Source organism: Pinus tabuliformis, chromosome 2_2 (genome assembly GCF_031772625.1).
Source record: "Pinus tabuliformis cultivar Carrire ecotype Pingquan chromosome 2_2, CPIR1, whole genome shotgun sequence".
In the NCBI taxonomy this organism is placed as follows: Eukaryota; Viridiplantae; Streptophyta; class Pinopsida; order Pinales; family Pinaceae; genus Pinus; species Pinus tabuliformis.
In genome coordinates this window covers 928,244,622-928,264,912 of record NC_142300.1, presented here as the reverse complement: position 1 = coordinate 928,264,912, position 20,291 = coordinate 928,244,622, and the positions used below count along the sequence as shown (strand labels likewise).

General features: G+C 34.9%; 1 protein-coding gene across 1 annotated transcript; it reads left to right on the top strand.

The window, feature by feature from the left end:
* The first annotated feature begins 4,391 nt into the window (after positions 1–4,391).
* Positions 4,392–6,629, top strand: LOC149196149 (methyltransferase FGSG_00040-like). Its single transcript, XM_089408194.1, has one exon. It carries the CDS (start codon positions 4,392–4,394, stop codon positions 6,627–6,629), a length of 2,238 nt encoding a protein of 745 aa, XP_089264320.1.
* Positions 6,630–20,291: the final 13,662 nt, after the last annotated feature.

The following is a 20,291-nucleotide window of genomic DNA, read 5'->3' as shown; positions in this document are numbered from 1 at the left end:
CATTGACCAAGTGTTCATGAATGAGAAATTAAAGCATCGATGTAACATTAATGGAAATTAAATTGTAAAAAGAAAAGCATTCACAACAATCTATGGAAATCTGTAACAGTAATAAAGAAAATACAACAAGTAAATAGTGTACATAAAAATGACACACACAGCACCTGATTAGAAGAGTGGGCCCAACTCCCTGGTTAGGGCTGTGCTTAACTCACATATTGAGAAAAATATCAGAAGGCTGGAAATTTCATTAACAAGAGTTCCATTGTTACAAGGCTCAATTCTTACATCAGCTAGCTCCCCTTTCTCTCTGAATTGTGTCTTTTAAATATATAAAAATCCAAAGGAAACTTACAACAAACTGATCTCAATATTCAAGATGAAATATGAGAGCTCTGTCCATCATGATTTAGCTGGAACACGTCGAATTTGGTTATTACAATTGGACAATTCTGGAAAATGGCCACAACAACAAATCTGCAAATATGTCCTTCGAAGAACCTTGATTTTCTCCTAATACAAACCGAATTTCTGAAAACTACTCATCACGAAACTAATTTGGTCCTGTTTAAACAAAACCCATGTCTCAGATTTTCCAGATTCGCTTGCATTTGCCCAAAACGTCCCACGAAAAACTGTCACTTCTTATGCTAGCAAATTCCTGAGTTGAAATATCTAATTATTTGTTGAAGACCAAATTTGCAATCTGGAAGAGATCTTGGAGGAAAAAATCATGAGTGAGGTTATAACGAATGAATAAACCAAAATCATGCATAATAATCATTAATTATTAAAAATAAATGAGATCAGATATTATTTATCCACAAGAGCATAAATGATTATGAAATGGAATTATATAATAAATTATGTTAAATAATGTGATGAAAGAATAGTGGAAATAGATGAAATGAATGTTAAGAAGTGGTAATAAAAATTATGAATTAAGAGCCCAACAACGACCAGATGATTAAACAACTTTGGATAAGGTTCAATTGTGGCCTCGTTCACCCTAGAGAGGACTCCACTGCTATGACCCCAGAGGATATCACGAGAGTTGCCTGGATCTAGAGAGACTGGCATGCAGAAATGGGTAGACATGATGACTCACCATGGAGGAGGACCTATGATGAGGTTCACTCCTAAATTCCCCAGTATCATCATTATGTGGACATAAGCGATCTCCCTAGGTTTAGTGACTTAACCTAGAAATGAATAGACAAAATATAATTTCTTTCCCTATTTGAAACATAAGAAGCATACTTACTTGGAGTCCAATGCAAGCTTCCTTCTCCTCTTCACTTGTTCCCTCAATCCCCAAATTTTCCTTCCAAAAGTGGAACATGTAAATCAACCAAAACAAGCAAAAAGACTCAAATAGACAAGACAATATGATATATTCAAATAACTCTAAATAAGAGATCAAGGAATCTTATGCTGCACATGTAAAAGTAAAGACATAATGTATGGGAAAAGCAATGCACTTTGTATTAATAGTAATAGACAAAGATTAAAACCCTTTCTAAGCCTTGCTATTGTGAATCTCTCCCAACTTTCTTGTCCTTCCTTTGCCACAATGATAAGCCTCCAATCTCATCAATATCTAAGGATGGACTATAGACCTCCAAAGTTAAACTGACAACATGACGGAAAAATCAGAGTCTCCAAAAACCAACCAAGACTTTATAGTAGGTAGTGTTGTTATAAGAAAAATGAAGAAGGTTTAGATCCAACATATTGGGACTAGATCCACTTTGAAAGGAGATAAGGTCCATGGGATAAGAGATAAATCTTTACTAGTAGGAATTCAAGATCCTCTTCAATAGTAAATGGAAAAATCGACTCCCGAAGCATCGAGAAAGGGAAGCTTCAAAAGTTTATTTTATTTGTGCTAATTTCCAGGTGTCATCGCACTTGTAGTAAAGGAAAACTACACTGACCAGTGGAAGTTGCATGTGTGCAACCTGCACCATCACAATTTTTCAAGAGAGTAAGTGCGATGGAGTCTTAAACTAGGGTTTCCAGACAATGTAATCTAGGATTCTTATATCTTTTGGAAATAGTTTTGTTTTTTTCCTTGCATGGGATTGATGCAAAGTGTAATGGATGGCGATAGATCTAGGTTTGGGGCCTGTTAACTGGGTGTGAAAAAATGGCCCGTAACAAGAAGGCTGAGGAAAGAGATAGTTTTATAGCCAAAACCCCCAACAAAAATAAAGAAATCCAACAACATCGACAAGTGATGGAGGACAGTGTCTAAACAGATGCAACAAACATGAACAGTGGAAGAAGGGAGAGTAAAAAGAGCTAATTGTGGATTCCGATAGATAAAGTAAAGAAAGAGTGAGAGCGAGGTCTTGCAAGTAGGGGGTTGGACACAGAAAGAGGAAGAGGTGTGCAAGAGAGGATGTGCAGAGTAGAGAAGTAGATTAGGGAGCAACCTACAATTCAGAATTGAGAGGAGGATTTGGATTTCACAACAACAACACAAGTGAGCATGGATGTCTGCGTGCAGCTAGCTCGAGGCGAGCCAATATTTTGTGTCGGGCTCCTGTCGGATCCCAAGTGTTAATAAAAAGATTAAACGTAAAATTTGAATGTAAAATGAGATGAAAATTAAATGAAATGAACTGTAAGTGTCGTGTAGGGTGCATTCCATGTGGAGGGAAAGGTAGTAGTAGATATTTTCATGGAAAATATTAAATATTCCCTCTAGGGTTATGGGTGTTGAGGAGGAATTAAGTGGGGATTCAAATCAATCTTTGGGGTCTCTCTCGTTGGAATTAGGAGAAGGTTGTTGTGAGCTGCGTGAAAGGAGTTGGGGAGGTTGGGCAACCTCCTTGTCGCCATAGCAGGGAGGTATGCGTCTTATGCAAATTGTTGTTTCAGTTAATAGAAGAATCCGAATTCAATATTGTGTTCTAATTTGCAGCAACCTGGTTCTTATGTGCTTTGTGTTTCATTTACAACAATTCATGTACACCAAATTTGTTATGAAATGTGGTGTAACGTGATGGTATATTTTGTTGTTGGTTTGCTTTGCTTATGTTCTACTTGTAGCAATTACTGGTTGTGTTTCCTTTTGCAAGGAGTTTTACCTTTCAGTTTGTTTCAATTTTTCTTTTGTTGGCGCTCCTGGCCAGAGTGTGGTCCAACAGAAAGCATGTACCAATTTCACCCATACAATGGAGTAACAAGAAACAAATCACCCTTAAGCTAGCTTTAGCATTAATTGTAGATAAATATCAAGGAATGACCTTGACAAGGTCTACCATTGATAATAGGTAACACTTAACATTAAGGCTTAACCTTCACACCAATGTGACGCACTAGAAGAAATGTGAATAGCACCATCATTCTCCTTAAAATACTATGAAAAATGAATGAAATTTCATATATATCACTAAAACACACACACACTTTTATGCTTTACCGCTCTCATAATTACAACACCCAAACTAACCGATACCATTTCTTGCTGCCATACTATGGACACAAAAACCTAAATTCATGTAAGTTGTAATTATAGTTCATAGAATGTTGGTCTATTATTCTACATTTAATAATACTTGGCTATGTTATTAATATGATTTTTATTATTAGACATACTTTTCCCTACATATTTTACCTATGTTCACTATTCCTTTTCTCCTTTAGATGTTACCTTTCCCAGTTTGGAAATATGCTATTTTATATAACAAATTATATATATTTAAGTCTTTAATAGATTATTTAAATTCAACCATAAATTTTAAAATTATTTCAATTTATTATATCAATGGTCAAAACTGAATTTAAGTAAAAGAAAATAATAATTACTTCTCATTATTAACCCAAAAAAAAATTCAATTAACTTGATTAATTTTAAAACTCATTAGTTATAATTTTATAATTCCAAAAATAAAATAAAATTATAAAAATTGAAATTTTAAATTATTAAACTTATAGAATTTAAAACAAAAAAAATGACAATATTAAGAGTAATGTTTAAAGTTTGAAACTACCAAGATCTCCCCCGACTCCCAACGAAAATCACAATTCCGTTCATAGCAACGTCACGTCACATCACATCAATCTCTTTGGTTTTCAAACTAGAAAGGAACTCACTTTTGTCTCAATGAAGGAGTAAGGAACGAACTAACTTTTAAAGGAGGAAGGAACTAGCTTTCGTAAGAATGAAGAATGGAACCAGCTTTAGTACGAAAGAGAGCAGGAAGCAACTCGCTTTTAAATTAGGAAGGAACTGCCTTTCGTCTCAAAGAAGATGGAAAACCGAACACATGACTCGTTCCTTAAATCTGAAGCGATGCCTTATCAATTCGGAACATTGAAATCCGCAACGCAAGTAGATAAAAAACCTTTGTTAAGGAGAAGAAGAAGAACAAGAAATTAGGATGGAGGAACTGTATCGTTTAATGGCAGCCTTCGAGATAATCAAGAAGCAAGCTCATGATGCCTCCGCGAGATTCGATAAACGAGCACTCCTGCAAATCCACGATGATCTCGCCCGTCGGAAAAGGGAATTTGCAGGAGAAGGAAATTTTCAAATATGCTGGTCTGTCACGGACCCAATTGGCAGCGCCGCCGCAGCTTCTTCGGTTCCGCTGGAAAGGCTGAAGCCCATTTCCTTCAACGAGTTGAAGGTCGGGGAAGTCCACCGCGGCCGGGTGGTGTACGGGACGCTGTGCGCGGAGGCCAACAGGATATGCGGTATCATGACCTTGCTTGAGGACGATAATGGACTCGCCGTCAGGCTGGCAATCTACAACGCCGCCGCTCCCACGCAGGCGGACATCAATAGGCTTTACCCCAAGGGTGCCAAGATGGGCGTCAAGGAGCCCTATTTCAAGATCGCCAGTGACGGCGTCCTTCTCATCCGCGTCGACAACCCCGCCAACGTTGTGAAGCTCATGACTGAGAAGAGAAAGCGGGCGGAGAGCCTGCTGCATGTCGATGTAGAGGAGGTCAGAAAAAAGGGCAATAGTTGCTTCAAAGAGCAAAACTGGGACGCAGCAGCCAAGCATTACACGAAATGCATTGATGCCGCTCTGCTTCAGCTCGAGGAGGGTTTCTCCGAGGGTAATAATAATATCACTAACGGCCTTCTGAATGCGTATTCTAACAGGGCGGAGACGTTGCTGCAGATGAAGGAATTCAAGCGGGCGTTGGAGGATTCCAACGACGCCCTTCGGATCGATGCCAGCCATCTCAAATCTCTATACAGGAAAGGTCGCGCCCTGCTCGGGTTGAGGCATTATAGGGCGGCATGCGAATGTTTGAAGAAAGCGGACAAGACCAGCCCCGGGCGCAGTGAAATACAAGGAGTGCTAGGCCAGGCCAAGATTTTGTACGCCCAGAGCCTGAAAGGTAAGTATGATATCTCTGACTACCTGCTCGGATTACCTAAATCTTTTCCCCCTGAAGTGGCCGACTACATAGGCCCTGTGGAGATCAAGATGACCGAGGACGGCCGAAGTCGGGGGCTCTTCTCTACCAGAGAAATTGAGACCGGGGAGCTTTTTCTGGTAAGCAACGCTGTCGCAATTGTTTATGAGGACGAGAAGAGCGCTTCCCCCATCTTGTCGTCTCTAGAAGATCTTGTCACCGTGGTTGTCCGTGATGCCAGAAATTCGCAGAGATTGCTCCGCCAAATTTATAGTTTACACAATTCCTCCACGCCTGGCAGCCTGGATGTTCCAGCCATTGATCTGTTTAAGACAGACGACCAAGAAGAGCAAAATGGAAATCTGCAGGTGGACGTTAGTCGCATTCGGGATATTGTGAGTTTGAATGCATTTGGTGGAGCCGTGCAGACGTTTGTTTCCAAAGCTAAATTACATGACTCCATACTTGCTCAGCGAGGCCAGGATTTTAGCGGTCTCTGGCTGCTGCCTTCCTTCATTAACCATTCCTGCTTGCCGAACTCGAAATGGTTGGAAGTGGGAAGCGCCATGTTTATTCATGCCTCCAAGCCCATCAAGAGAGGAGAAGAGATTACCTTTTCTTACTTTGATACCCTCGTTCCCTTGCCTCAGCGCCGAGCCATGTGCAGTGGCTGGGGCTTCAAGTGCAAGTGCAGGAGATGCATTCTGGAGCACTCTCTAGCGAAATCATTGGAGCCTATCATTAACACATGCTATGAGCAATTACATGACAAAGCCAAGGAAGAATTGGTTGCTGCGAGGTCTCGTCAACAGCATTTCGATGCGGATCTTCCAGCATGCGCAGAGTTCGCAAGGCTTTCGGCAGATGCAGAGGCGATCATCCGGAGTTCCCCCGTCTTAAAAACGGAAGAAGAGAAGAACTGGATTCGCGCATCTTTTGTGTCAGCCTATCTGGCAGCAGCAGAGTCTAGAAACTTCCTTTTGATCATGTTGAACGGTTGCTTTCCTTCCTGGCAGAAAGTCATGGAGGCCATTCAAAGCACTGTGCCCGGTGACATTCGGAACCTTGTCATGGCAGCCCGGCAGCTAAAAAGTTTGCAGACCTGGATGGGCGATGAAAATGCTGAATCTAATACACGATATGCATCAAACAAGGCGAGGGAGGCATGCATCAGTGTCTTTGGCAAACACACTGAAGATGTTCTCAGAGCGCTTGTGTTCAAGAATTCAAACCGATCTTCGTTTTAGTAATAGTACACCAGTCATTGCTTACCACTACCACTATAGGATCATATTCACTGGAGAACGTACGTCATAAGAACATTTTGTTTTAAGAATTGGATTGATTTAGTTGAATTATTTTGATATGAGATGCATTTGACAAAGATTCGTGTAGCTCTTTGGTGGTACTAATATGAAAACTGCGTAAATGATTAAGAAAAGGCGGGATTGAAGACAACTATAATGGTTTTGAAGCGTTTTATTCGTTACTGGGCACTGATGCCTATCTGATATTGGAAGTGTTTTATTCATTGCTTGACATTGATGCATATCTTATATTGGAATTGTATGGCATTGGTGGATACACATATTGAGATATTTAACTGCAATCAGAATTGTATGGCATTGATGGATACAGATATGGAGATATTTAATTGCAATCTGTGACAAGATTTTATTTACCAAATAAAATTTATATAGAAATTCTTTTAGTGCAGTGATACTCTCGCTCATCTACACTCTCAAACACACCAGAGTCTAATTTCTATCATTTTTTTTTTATATGTGGTCAATTTTAGAATGAATTTTAATTTGAGTTAAGATCGTATGAAAATATAATTAACACTGGGATTTAATGTATTGTATTGAGTTTCAAAACCACATCATTGATACACCTTTTATGCATAATGCATACGATTAGTAAATATGGCTGATATGTAAATATGGCATAAGATTAATAAATATGGCTGATATATTATATTAGCTATATTAATAATTATTAGTTGTATGGTAAAAAATTAATTTTAAAGTCATCTTTGCACATGATCAAATTATATTTACTAATATAATTGAGTATTTGTAATTATTAATAATTATTATGTCTAGAAACACTCTTTATAGCCCAGTGTAGAGGTAGAGACACTCTCTATAGCCCAATGTAGAGGTAGATGTGTAGGCTTAAATATTTGACATTTAACATAAACATAGCTCAATTAAAAAATAATAACAAGTTAAAAGTACTATAGAGCTGAGTATGGTAGAGATGTTGTAGTGTAAACATTTAAATCTTGGCTCAATTAATAATAAGAAGTTAAAAGTAATAACAATAATAAACAATTTGTTACATTGTAATTTTGTTTTGCATGGAAGTTTAGCCCCTTCAACTCAAATTATGCTTCGGAAAATTTGCATAAATAATTACAAGTTTGCATAAATAATTATAAGTTAGATTGGTCAACGCTAAATTAATAATGGTTGTTACACAAATCATCCTATAGTTTTGCCTTTGCAGTAACTAATAACTAATAACTTGTATAAATTTTGGCACTAGTAAGTCTACACATCAATTTTACTCCTACATAAGTGCCCAAAAAAACATAAATAATGGTGGGAAGTAACTACATATATTGTTTACATCTTATTCCTATTCATTTTAAAATCACTACACTAATATTGCAATGATATCCATAAATTATGACATAAAATATGTAGGGAAATTGTCCACATGGCATTAAAACCTTCAAGATATGGTCCAATGAAATGTTGAATTTTTTTAATAATATGAAAAACAAAATTTATTTTTCAAAATTAAACAATATAATTTGGTAATGCTTTAGAAACTAATAGTGATCAATAGTCAAATGAAATGTTGATTTTTTTTAATAATATGAAAAACCAAAATTTATTTTTCAAAATTAAACAATATAATTTGGTAATGCTTTTAGAAACTAATAGTGATCAATAGTCAAATCGATTATTAAGTTCTGCTTTGACATGGACTAATGTTGATTTCATAACTTGTAACACCCCTATGACACCCCTATGTTGATTTCATAACTTGTAACACCACCTTTTAAACATTTCAGGAATCGATTCCTGAAGGCAAGAAAGTCCGAGCTCCGGGGAACTGACGAGTACAGTTAACGGTTGGTGGAACGTGCTCGGCTCTTGAATATGTCGCAAGTGATGACTACATTCTGTAAATACATGGATTAGTTCTTTGCTCCAACCAACTAATTTATGTTGAATTATATATTTCTATCAATGTTATTATTGTTGTGAATTTCCGCGGAATGTTGTTGAAATTCTATAGCTTGTATAGAGAATTGTTATGATGGTTGGATAAAATAAATTATTATAAACAAAATTGTGCATGTGTAAATATAATAGTCATTATGAATAAATTTTACATGTATCAATTTACAAATATTATAGTTAATCAACGTGGATCCTGACACATCTAAGTTAGTTGAGATCTGCCTCACTACCACTTTTTTCTGTTTTGAAGGTGTGTTCTATGAACAAACATGTGGGGTTGCCATGGGTTCCCGCTGTCCCCTATCATTGCTAAATTTTTCATGGAAGATTTTGAATCCAAGGCTTTATCCTCAGTTTTATTTAAACCCAAGCTTTGGAAAAGATTTGTTGATGACCCCTGCACCATTTGGCAGCACGGGCCTGAAAAATTAGATCTTTTTTTCCAACATCTCAATAGTTAGTCTAACTCCATCCAGTTTACGATGGAGCATGAGGTTAATGGTTGCCTTCCTTTTCTCGATGTCCTCATTTCTAGGAAAGATGATGGATCTTTCTCCCATGAGGTATATCGAAAGAAGACTCACACTGAGCAGTATCTTCATGCCAGTTCCCATCATTTTCCTGCTTAAAAGATAGGCGTTCTCAGCACGTTAGCCACTCGTGCTTTGCGAATTTCTAATGAAGGCTACTTTTCTAAAGAAAAGTCCCATCTCCTTAATGTTTTCGTCCAGAATGGCTATAGTAGGCAGCAGGGTGTCAAAGCCTTCTTCAAAGCGAGCAAAGGTCCCAAGGTCAAGAAAAAACCCATCGACCGTAGTTCAGGAGTCCACCTACCCTTCATCCAAGGGACGACTGACAAGATTGCGAGAATCCTGAAGAAGCATAATATTCCCTCGACCTTTAGACCCCTCAGCACCATTAGAAGTTCCATTAAGTTTGTTAAATACCAAGTTAACCCTATGGATATGAAAGGTGTTTATATCATCCCTTGTTCCTGTGGAACCTCATACATAGGTGAAACTGGTCGTTCTATAAACCAGAGGATTATGGAACACACTGCTGATATTAAACACAGGAGGACCAAATCCTCAGCTTTATCCGAACATGCAGAGAAGACTAAGCATCATATATGCATTGAGGAGGCTAGGGTTATCGCTAAGATTCCTCATTTTCATCATCGTAAGTTTAGGGAAGCCATTGAAATTGAGAGGTCCTCTAGTAATATTAATAGGGATGACGACTGAAAAATTAGTCGCTGTTGGATTCCAGCTCTCTCTTCTTAATTCTCTTCATCCATTTGTTCTTCCCTCTTTTTTTTGGTTATCTATATATATTGATATATAAACAATATGTATTATCATTCGGATAGAATTAGTACTTGCATTATAAATATTTTTGTGGAAATATTATAGATTCATTATTGTTTTTAATCTTGATTATATATACAAAATAAAATAAAAAGAATGGAATTTTATTAAGACCCTAATCAGATAGTCGTTAAGTTGATTAATATAATATATAAATACTAGTAATTCTAATATTAATATGAATGTTTAGTTTCTAATATATATATATATATATATATATATATATAGTTATTATATATATTCAGTTTAATATTAATATTATTTATTAGTATGGGTATGTGTTTTACTAAGAACTCTTTATATATATATATATATATATATATATATATATATATATATATATATTATATTTAATCTTTATTATCAGTTTTAATCTTTAGTTATTGATATATATATTGATAAAGTAAAAAAGAATTGAATTTATTAACCCTAATCAGATATAGTCGTTAACTAGTTAACTAATAAAATATATATATATATATATATATATATCTTTCTTAATTTAAATATTATTAAACCTGTCCCCTCTCCCTCAGAGTCAAACATAGCCATTTTCTAAGTCTTTACTAAGAACTCTTATATATATATATATATATATATATATATATATATATATATATATATATATATATTATATTTAATCTTTATTATCAGTTTTAATCTTTAGTTATTGATATATATATTGATAAAGTAAAAAAGAATTGAATATTATTAACCCTAATCAGATATAGTCGTTAACTAGTTAACTAATAAAATTTATATATATATATATATATCTTTCTTAATTTAAATATTATTAAACCTGTCCCCTCTCCCTCAGAGTCAAACATAGCCATTTTCTTCTAGCTATTAGGTTGACTGTCTTCCTATTTAACCATCTTCCTAGATCTGTTTCTTCATCGTGTCCTGAAGATGAACCACACTTGTTGGTTCGAAACGCGTCGACCCAAATCTTCAATGTGACTTCTTCCGAAAAGCTCTTTATACATTATGGTTAAAAATGTTATATATATATATATATATATATATATATATATATATATATATATATATATTAAGTTAGTCTGAGGCTTGGAGTAGACTTTGATTTTTAACTCAAATAGTTAGAGTTTGAGGGTAACTGGCACAAAGAGTTAACAGGTTAAGGTGCAATGCAAAAATTATCAAGATGCAAGGCTTTATTGTATACACTAGAAGTACGAGTAAATCTAAATTAAATAAAATCATGCTCCAAAAAGAAAAAAGAAAATATTACTGAGTTGGGAGTTGAGAGTACTTAGAAAGTTGTTGGAAGAGGAATGAGATTTCTTAAAAAGTCTTGAAAATTGCATGCAAATGGAATTGAGAGATAAATTCCTACATAGTTTTACATTTCACTATTAACTCAAATAAAGAATTTGAATTTTATGATACGAGTGTAAAATAATTCCAACTATAATAAAGAATTTGAATTTTACCATACACCTGTAAAATAATTCCAATGATAAATCCAGATTTACTATTGTTGTTGGATATCTAAGAAAGGAAGAACTAATGTTTATAAAAAGTTCAAAAATGTAATCTAAGAGTAAACCATAACTATTTTGAAAAATTGAGTTAGTGGATATATGTCACATACCCCCTTGGTACTACACCACTAACTACCTACTATGCTTCACTGGATCCACGATGTGGACATTTAGTATTCATTAATAGACTTAATGACTACAACCAGAATCAACCCCTCAACATTTCCTATGCATACATTATGACTCAGAGGAAAGAATTAATCATGGGCATTCAACATGATGAGATGATGAATTCAGATCTTCAGTACTTTGATGACTTCGCACAAGCATTAAAGGAAACATTAGCATAAATAAATTGTATCTAGAATTGCCATATATCATGGTCATAATCCTACGGTCATAGTCGAAACAATACTGACATATATCTTATGCAATACGAGTCATAGTTGAACGAGCCCCAGTGGATGCAATTCACTCCATAAGTATAAATCATAACATAGATAACCTGAACCATAGTCTATACAATTTCAAGCCTGATAACATAATTATAGACATAGTGTCTCATGCATAATTATTCACCATCTTAAAAAAAACGAGATAGCACATAAGTTTAAAGATGTGACAACATAACAATTATGGCATAAAAACCACATAATATGCTCCTTCACCAAGTTTAACTTGGATTAATTTTTATATGCAATAGTTGCCACATTTGTTTATAAACAAAGTTAACACAGACAATTTCACTCATGCATGATGGTCACATGCAACCTATTCAATCATCTCATAAGCAAAGACAACCCAAGCTATTTCTCTCATATGCTTACAGAATTTACAACATAGAGAGTAAGGAGCCAACATACATAACATCTCATACAAACCAGATTATCTGAAAGAATGTCACTTGGAAAACCGAGCACCAACACCCAACCTAGAATTGGCTTCCTTCAGTTACCCCCAAGCCAAGAGTTCTTGCCATGGATCAATTGCATCTTGTTGATCTCTTCCATGGGTATTTAATACCCTCTTTCATGATATGGTTTCCATTAGTGGCATCCCACTTTTATTGATCCTTTTTATCCATTTTTGTAGGTTTTTCCCAGAAAAGCTTGTCTTTATCTCCTGCGAGGCTTTTCCTCATAAAAGCTTGCCTTTATATCCCTCAAGGCTTTATGTTTTTCTTCTTAACTTAGCATATTTCTCCAACTAAGTATATTAATGTATATTTATCTCCAAATCCATTAAGCTTATCTAGATTTGGATCTAGAAGTCTTATCATGAAATAATTATCCATTCCCATTCACCAATGGGATTTGGCAAGAATCTCATCTCTTGGTGTCTCGCTTTTCCAAGTGATTAAATTATTTTATTTAATAATAAAGTATTTACTTTCATTGTTACATATCAGACCTAGCTTTTCTTAGCTTAGGTCAATAGAGTGTTACATACAACGGAGGGGTGTTACATATTTCCCCCCTTAAATTTACACCGTCCTCGGTGTATTACTACATCTTACAATTTATTTCCTTGTTCACGGGTAATTGTTTCTGAATTTTTCAAGTTCCCAAGGCCTTGCCATCTGAATTAGATCTTCTGATACATCAGTTACAAAGGAGTTCTACCAACAATCTCCTTCCATTGTTGCTTGTGCATTTGTTTCAATCAAATTTATGAGAGATTTTCATATGCAAAAACTCAATTTTTGTTCGTCACATGAGCAACTATGGGTTAACGTTGCCCGCTGTTTAGCTTTAATTCATCAATTCCATATTATTTAAATAATAGGAAGAAATTCTTATCCCTCCAATATATTTGTGTCCTTGTCGAACAATTGCTTCCTGCAATTTCCCTGCATTAGTCACAACAAGTCAAACTAGCACATTTGACCAATCAACATGTACAAAATATCATATCAGGTTATCTCACACATAACCATCAAAAGCATATGTACCCATCAATTATAGATCACTTGTAATCCTCATAGATCATAATCATAATCACCTGCATACAAAACTGACATAAAACACTGATACTTATCCTTATTTTCCAATACCAATCCTTAGTTTCCACCTTTGACTTGCCTCTGTACGCACTCTGGATCAGTTGCCTTACCAGGCAATCTCCCAGTGCCTTCTCTTCTACCATGTGCACCTGCACACAGTGTGCATCACACACACACACACTATACATGAAATACATGCATCCATACCAGTACCATATGTACCAATTGTACATAGTACCATCTGTACATGTGTACTCAATATCAATGTCCATAGCATCACCTACATGCCATATGCTTCATCCACATGTTTTTGACCATGTTAGTATTATGCCAAAAATTGGTTCATTTATTTATATTACCTTTAGGTAAGTCGATCAAACCATGCTCAGTTTATCGATAGGAGAATGAGGAATTTCATGGACATGTTCAATTTATGCAACCAGTGAATAATGTTATGTCAAAGTATTCAAGTGCTTTTATTTAGCAAATCATTTTCATGTGTCTTGCGGTTGCAGTACAATGTCAGCAAAATAGTATCATATAAGTAATGATGCATACTACAACTTTATCATACCCATAACTTTGAGTTTTGGGATTAAATCTGTCACTTAGACAATGTTTTAACAACAATGGAATACGACCTCCTCTTAATCATAGACTATTGACTATGATAGTTAGTCTAGCATGGACTTCAATGTTATATTTGAAGTCTAATAATAACCTTAACTTTGTCTTTAACCAAGAAAATAATTGTTTGGTACTCAAAAGTACTCCACTAAACTAATCGTGCCATATGATTTACTGTTGCTCTTTTCACACTTCTTGCAACACCTTGTTGACCATGAATAATTCAGTGTATGTCTAAAACAAATTTAACAATGAGTATGCAAATACATACATTTCCCATACATGAGTTATAAATGAAAGTTACAATGTTTTCAATTCCACACCCTCTAAGTTTTTAGGCACTATGTGTACCAGGGTGTGATCCTAGGGTGTTTACATGTTAACACCTCATTAAATATCCCCTAAAAACAAAGAGAATATAACTCATTTATCAATTATCCAATTCATTAACATGAATTCCCATTTATGCAATACTTGTTATGTTGTCCTATTCAGAACCAGACAACACTATTAATGCAATCAGACAGGCATACTTCTTCAAGATTTTTGGATAGGAAATAGTGTTACAATATGCATTTCATATTATACGGTTGTCCATTTATTAGATACCCAATATCTTTGGTGCACAACAATCCTGATTACCAGTGCCACCTTAGCCATCATCTTCTTAATTTAGCAACAAGTTGTTGCATGATTTTTTATCCTCTTTCTTCCCTGTTTAGAACATTTTATATGTTCCATTATTTTACTACCAACCTAATATCCTTTGATTATCATAGGCTGTATTAATGTGAAACTTATGATTTACCAAACATTGGTTTATTAATTTGGACCAGTCATGTTCCGAATCTAGTGTAGAATTCCTATTAGTCATTAGGCTACTTTGAATTTCTCTAATGCATCAAGCACCACCATATCTAATCTTCAAGTATACTTTATTCATTTAAAGTAGAAACACACTAACCATTTTTACCTTATCACTTTCCGTAAGAAGTACATTTGTAAGATCTTCAATTATTCTACTGAAAGCATCTTTTTGAAAGGTTCTTATTTGTGAGATATTAACAAAACCCCATCTATATATGAATGGATGTGTCCATTAAGGTTGTGGAGTTTGTGGTTGCTTTAAGTTGCAAAATTTCTTTCACATTAGACTTTGAGTGAGCCTTGGAGAATATTCTCTTTAAGCTTAGTACTGTCTTTTTTCTATTAACTGAGAAGCACCAGGAGTTTCTCTTACACTCACACTATGTATTTACACTAAATGTACTTTTGGTGTCAGTCCCGTTGACCTTCTAATTAGAGCCATAATTTATTAATGTATGATGTCTCCTCCCACATGCATACAGTGAGTTGTACTGCATTTGTGCATTTCCTTCATAACTCTGACCCTAGTTCCATCTAGATTGGAATATAATTTGTGCTTCTTATATACTTTAGTTATAATTTTTGAGATAGATTTACCCAATGAAACCTGTAGGTTCCAAACTATGCATGTCCAATTAATTTCGCATATTGAGAGTGAATATATGAATATAAGGTTTAGTTCCCTCCAATACTGTATATTTGGAGCATTTTTCTACTAAGGGTGAATTAAATGATTTATCCATTGACAAACCATATCAAAAAATGAATTGCATCATTATCTATAGGTGCATCAATCAACACAACAATATTAAATCAAAAGACAATAATAAAATTACATAGTCTCTTACTTCATACGAGGACTTGTCTTTCATGAGTAAAATCTTCAAAATTTGTTCTAGGATGGAACCTACTTAATTAACCATCAATTTCGACAAATTTATGCTTTTATTTTAATCTCTCTTTGTTTGACCATGATCTATGGAAATGACATTTGTCATTTTATCATTTTTGTTTTCCATTTACCTCATAGGAGTTCACCTTTCTTCCCTTAAGACCTCGTATAAGTATAATATTCATTATATTAAGCTATCTCCTTGATTATACTACGCATAGCAATCATGCAAGTCATAATTTAGTTTTAATATGAGTAAATTAATATGGCGATGGTATGGTAGAAGAGACTTACAATAAAACATAGTATTCAGCGCTTTTTTTTCATTACTCCTAATATTTACATGTATATGATGACCACACCACTAGAATTCCTCATCCAAATTTTTAATAAAATAGTCATACCTTTCAATGTGTTCATTCATCAAGCTCAAGTATGAACATTTAAAACAAGATCTATCATGTATAAGTATTTTAAACCACTTTTACATCATGGTCTAGAGTCCTTGCCCCCTCCCAAGAGCATTCAACAATAACTTAAGTTTTGGGGGATATATAATGAAATAAAAATTTACTTTCCACATAATTCCCAACACAATTTGTCCATTTCTACTTATGGAAACTAATCAACATATTGATTGTTGTTACTTCTTTATATTACTCTCAATTCCACCACATCACTGCTTGCACAATTATTTATTCCCATATAACTTTTCCAGCTTCTTTTTCCCACAAAGCTACTATAACTATCTACCATGGTGTATGAAAATACCATATTTGGACTCGAGAAACTCAAGTTAAAAAGAAAGGATTTATTCCAACCTTGCTTATTCCTTAAACTCGACTCTAAATATCTAAATTTTGGTTTATTATGGGTAAAGCATATATATTTTTACCTTACACATCATATCCTAGTCTCTTACCCAAATTACACAACTCATCTCGATCCATTTAGTGCAGTTTTACATCTTCTTAGTTCACATGGTAATTCTCCCACTCTGGCATATTCGGTCATTTCCAAATGTCATTACCCCAAAATATATATAATTCCCGGCGTGGTTGTGGCTTTGTAAGTCTCCCATCCCAATACTACATAGGATTTTCATATCATGCTAATAAAAAAAAGTGATTCAAACATTTTCATAGAGTTGATATTTGACCACCTTAAAGATGTCAATTGTGTGACAATTAAAACATATAACCTTTCGACCTCAGCTAGGTTAACCACATCCTAAATAGACAGCAATTAAAATTAAATCTAGCCATGAGTTAACCTTACTTGTCGTGAATTTCCAATCAATGCAATTCACTATGACCGCTAATATGCAGTACCCAAACCATAAGTTTGGTATACTATGACCGACTAATTGCTATGTTTGGTCTCCATATGCCAAAAAATCTCGAGATACGGATTTATTTCTTACTCGCCTTTATGTAACCTCCACACGATCATAAGGGTTACTTTATTGTGCACCCTTCCTCCAATCGCAGATTGATGGAACGGTTCGACATATAGTTGTGCTCACCTAAAATGGTCAAAAATACGTTATATCCATTCAAACAGAGAGGAAAAAAAACAATTGCATATGACACAAAGATTTCAGGCGAGTCTTAACAACATAATCTCGCAACAAAAATCCAGTCAGAGCTTTACCTTGACGAACAATTTCTAGTTACTCGAGAAAAGTAGTTTGCATGACCAGTAACTGAAACATAGACTCTGTGAGGTGTGCAAGCTCACAGGGTTTAACTTCATTGCGGCCAATGGAACTGATTAGTACGAGAAAGTCAGACACGACTTCTCTCATGGAAATTATGATGTCCACATTACCCGTGGAACTTGGCGAATGACCAGCAAGAGGAATTATGCCTTTGAATCAGTGGTATGTCTATAACCATTAAATTGATCGGTTTCTCAATAGTTGAACACATTTAGCCATCACAGAGCCGAGCAATCTTGAAGGTCTTGGAATCCTTAAGAAAATCGTTGTTGGGGATCTCTAGGTGTTTTAATCCTTACCTGCTTTCTCTTTTAAGCATCAACGTCCCTTATCATTACGCGCAGGGAAGAGATTATCATTATCCACTAACTTCTTCTATAAGTCTATCCATTAGGATAGCCATTATCCACATTAGGATAACCATTATCGATTTATTATTGAATTATCTCTAGGTATAAAAATATGGTTTGAAAGGGAAACAAAAGTGGACGAGGAGCTTTTCTCTATTAATTCCGAATAGAAAGGTGCAATTATGCTTTCAATCTACCAGTGATAATAACCGCTTCCTAAAGCTTTTTAGGGGTGTGTGAGTTTTGTTTGGTAAAAATAGTGAGTTGCATAACAACAAGAAAGCACTTAAACCCGACCTTTCTCTCTCAGTTTGAATACGAACTTTTATACCACTAGTGCATGAAATATCATGGTTTCCTTTATTAGTCGGTACATGAGTTCCAAATCTAGCACTTATTCCAACCACGCTTGAATGAAATCATTTCAGTAATTCTCTTTTTCATTTTCATCCCCAGATTATCTATTTTCAATTATGAGCGGCTTAGCCTCTGCTTGCCGAGAGGATGAAATTATCCTATATACCGTTTTGGTTGGCGATGATGCTTCTCGTTTGTTCGATAATCAACAGAGCTAAGCAGGGATGAATGATTTTACTAAAATTGACTGGGGGATTTTTTTTTCGTTTCAGAGAGACTCAAATCGGTCAAATTAATTTGTCGAATCATTCGGTCATTTTTTTTTCAACGCAGGAACTTTGGAGAAGGTTATTAATTGATGTTTATAGGTAACTCAGTCATGGGGGATGATTATGATTACCTTAATCTTCACAATCGAGAGACGGTTAACGATTTTGCGAGCAGCTGATTACCTGGGGTTGAAAAACCTCAAGGATTTATTGTTCGACACTGTAATGTGACGCATGTTTGCCACAACATCAATTTTTAATTATGATTCTACAAGCAACAACTATTTTTAAATGAAATTCAATTTCATTTACAAAGAATGTTTTATCCATTGTAACATTCTGAATTTGGAATAGTGAACCAGGTTGCATGAAAATGATGTGCCTAAAACAATTTAAGAAGTCGCATGCAGCTTATTGTTAGTAGTACTTATCTGAGTGCAAAATTTCGTTGATTGATCTTCTCGTTAGAGTTCTAATGGCTGTCCAACTTGATCGAAGTGCCACTCAATAGGAAAAGAATGCAGGTACTGTTATGGCATTATTATTTCTCCTTTATCTCGTTCATCATTATTTCTCCATATTGTGGAGGTATGTTGCTATTCCTCAGCCATATATACGACCATAGTCAACGATTTCATAGTTACATAATTTTTATAAATTGTTTCATTTCGATTATTTACATTTTAATGTTAATTTATGGTTTAAAATAGTATTAATTTATGGTTTATAAAGTTAATTTAATGTTAATTTTTTTATGAATATGTGTTTATATTTTTATTAAATATATTGTTTATAATAAATATTTATGAGATTAATATAATACAAATTAAAATCTAGATAAAAAAAATAATAAGCATTTTTTTTAATTAATAAAACCAAACTCAATTATTTATGTATATGATAATCATTCTTTAATCCCCAAGGGTTAGTTTAGTTGGTGAGTTCTCGTTGCTAATTATCTTGCTAGTTGGGAGGTCACGGAGTCAAATCTCCTCGACGCCCTTGGGGTTAGGCCTCGCTTGTTTGGTAGGTAGATCCCTTCAGGTTGATATTCCTAGATTTTCTCGTGGATGTAGTGGTGGATGCCTTCGGGTTGATCTGCCTCGACCCTAGATTTTCTCGTGGATGTAGTGGTCACCCACTTCAAGTGTATGTGTTTATAAAAATATTTACTTAAAGTAGACATTTAGGTATTTATAAATTTTTAAATATCACATGCATTCAAGAAATTACACATCCAACCATTAATATATAACCTATTTAACATAGGCAATATAAAAACTAGTAACTTAAGAAATAAACCAAGTTCACAATGCAACTCTATCCAAAATTAATATGACTACAATCAATGGTAACATGAACAAAGATAATAAATAATAAATTCATCAAAGGCTGACGCAGGAAAAACTGCAAACACCCACAATATGCACATAAAATGCATAATCTCGTTTATCCTAGGACTTTCAATGACCCGCTTGGTCAAACCGTCATAACATTAAGGTTTAGGGGGCCTTAACTAATCTCATGCAGAACAAGTTAACAACTAACTCTAGTCTGGCACTTTGGAAATCTTTTGCCGCGGAACCTTCTAACTCAACAAAACTGTTGTTCTTCAATCTCTGCCATTGATCAACTTCACGATCCAATGGTCGACGCTTCATCGCATTCTCGGCTCATTACACAACGCAGTTTC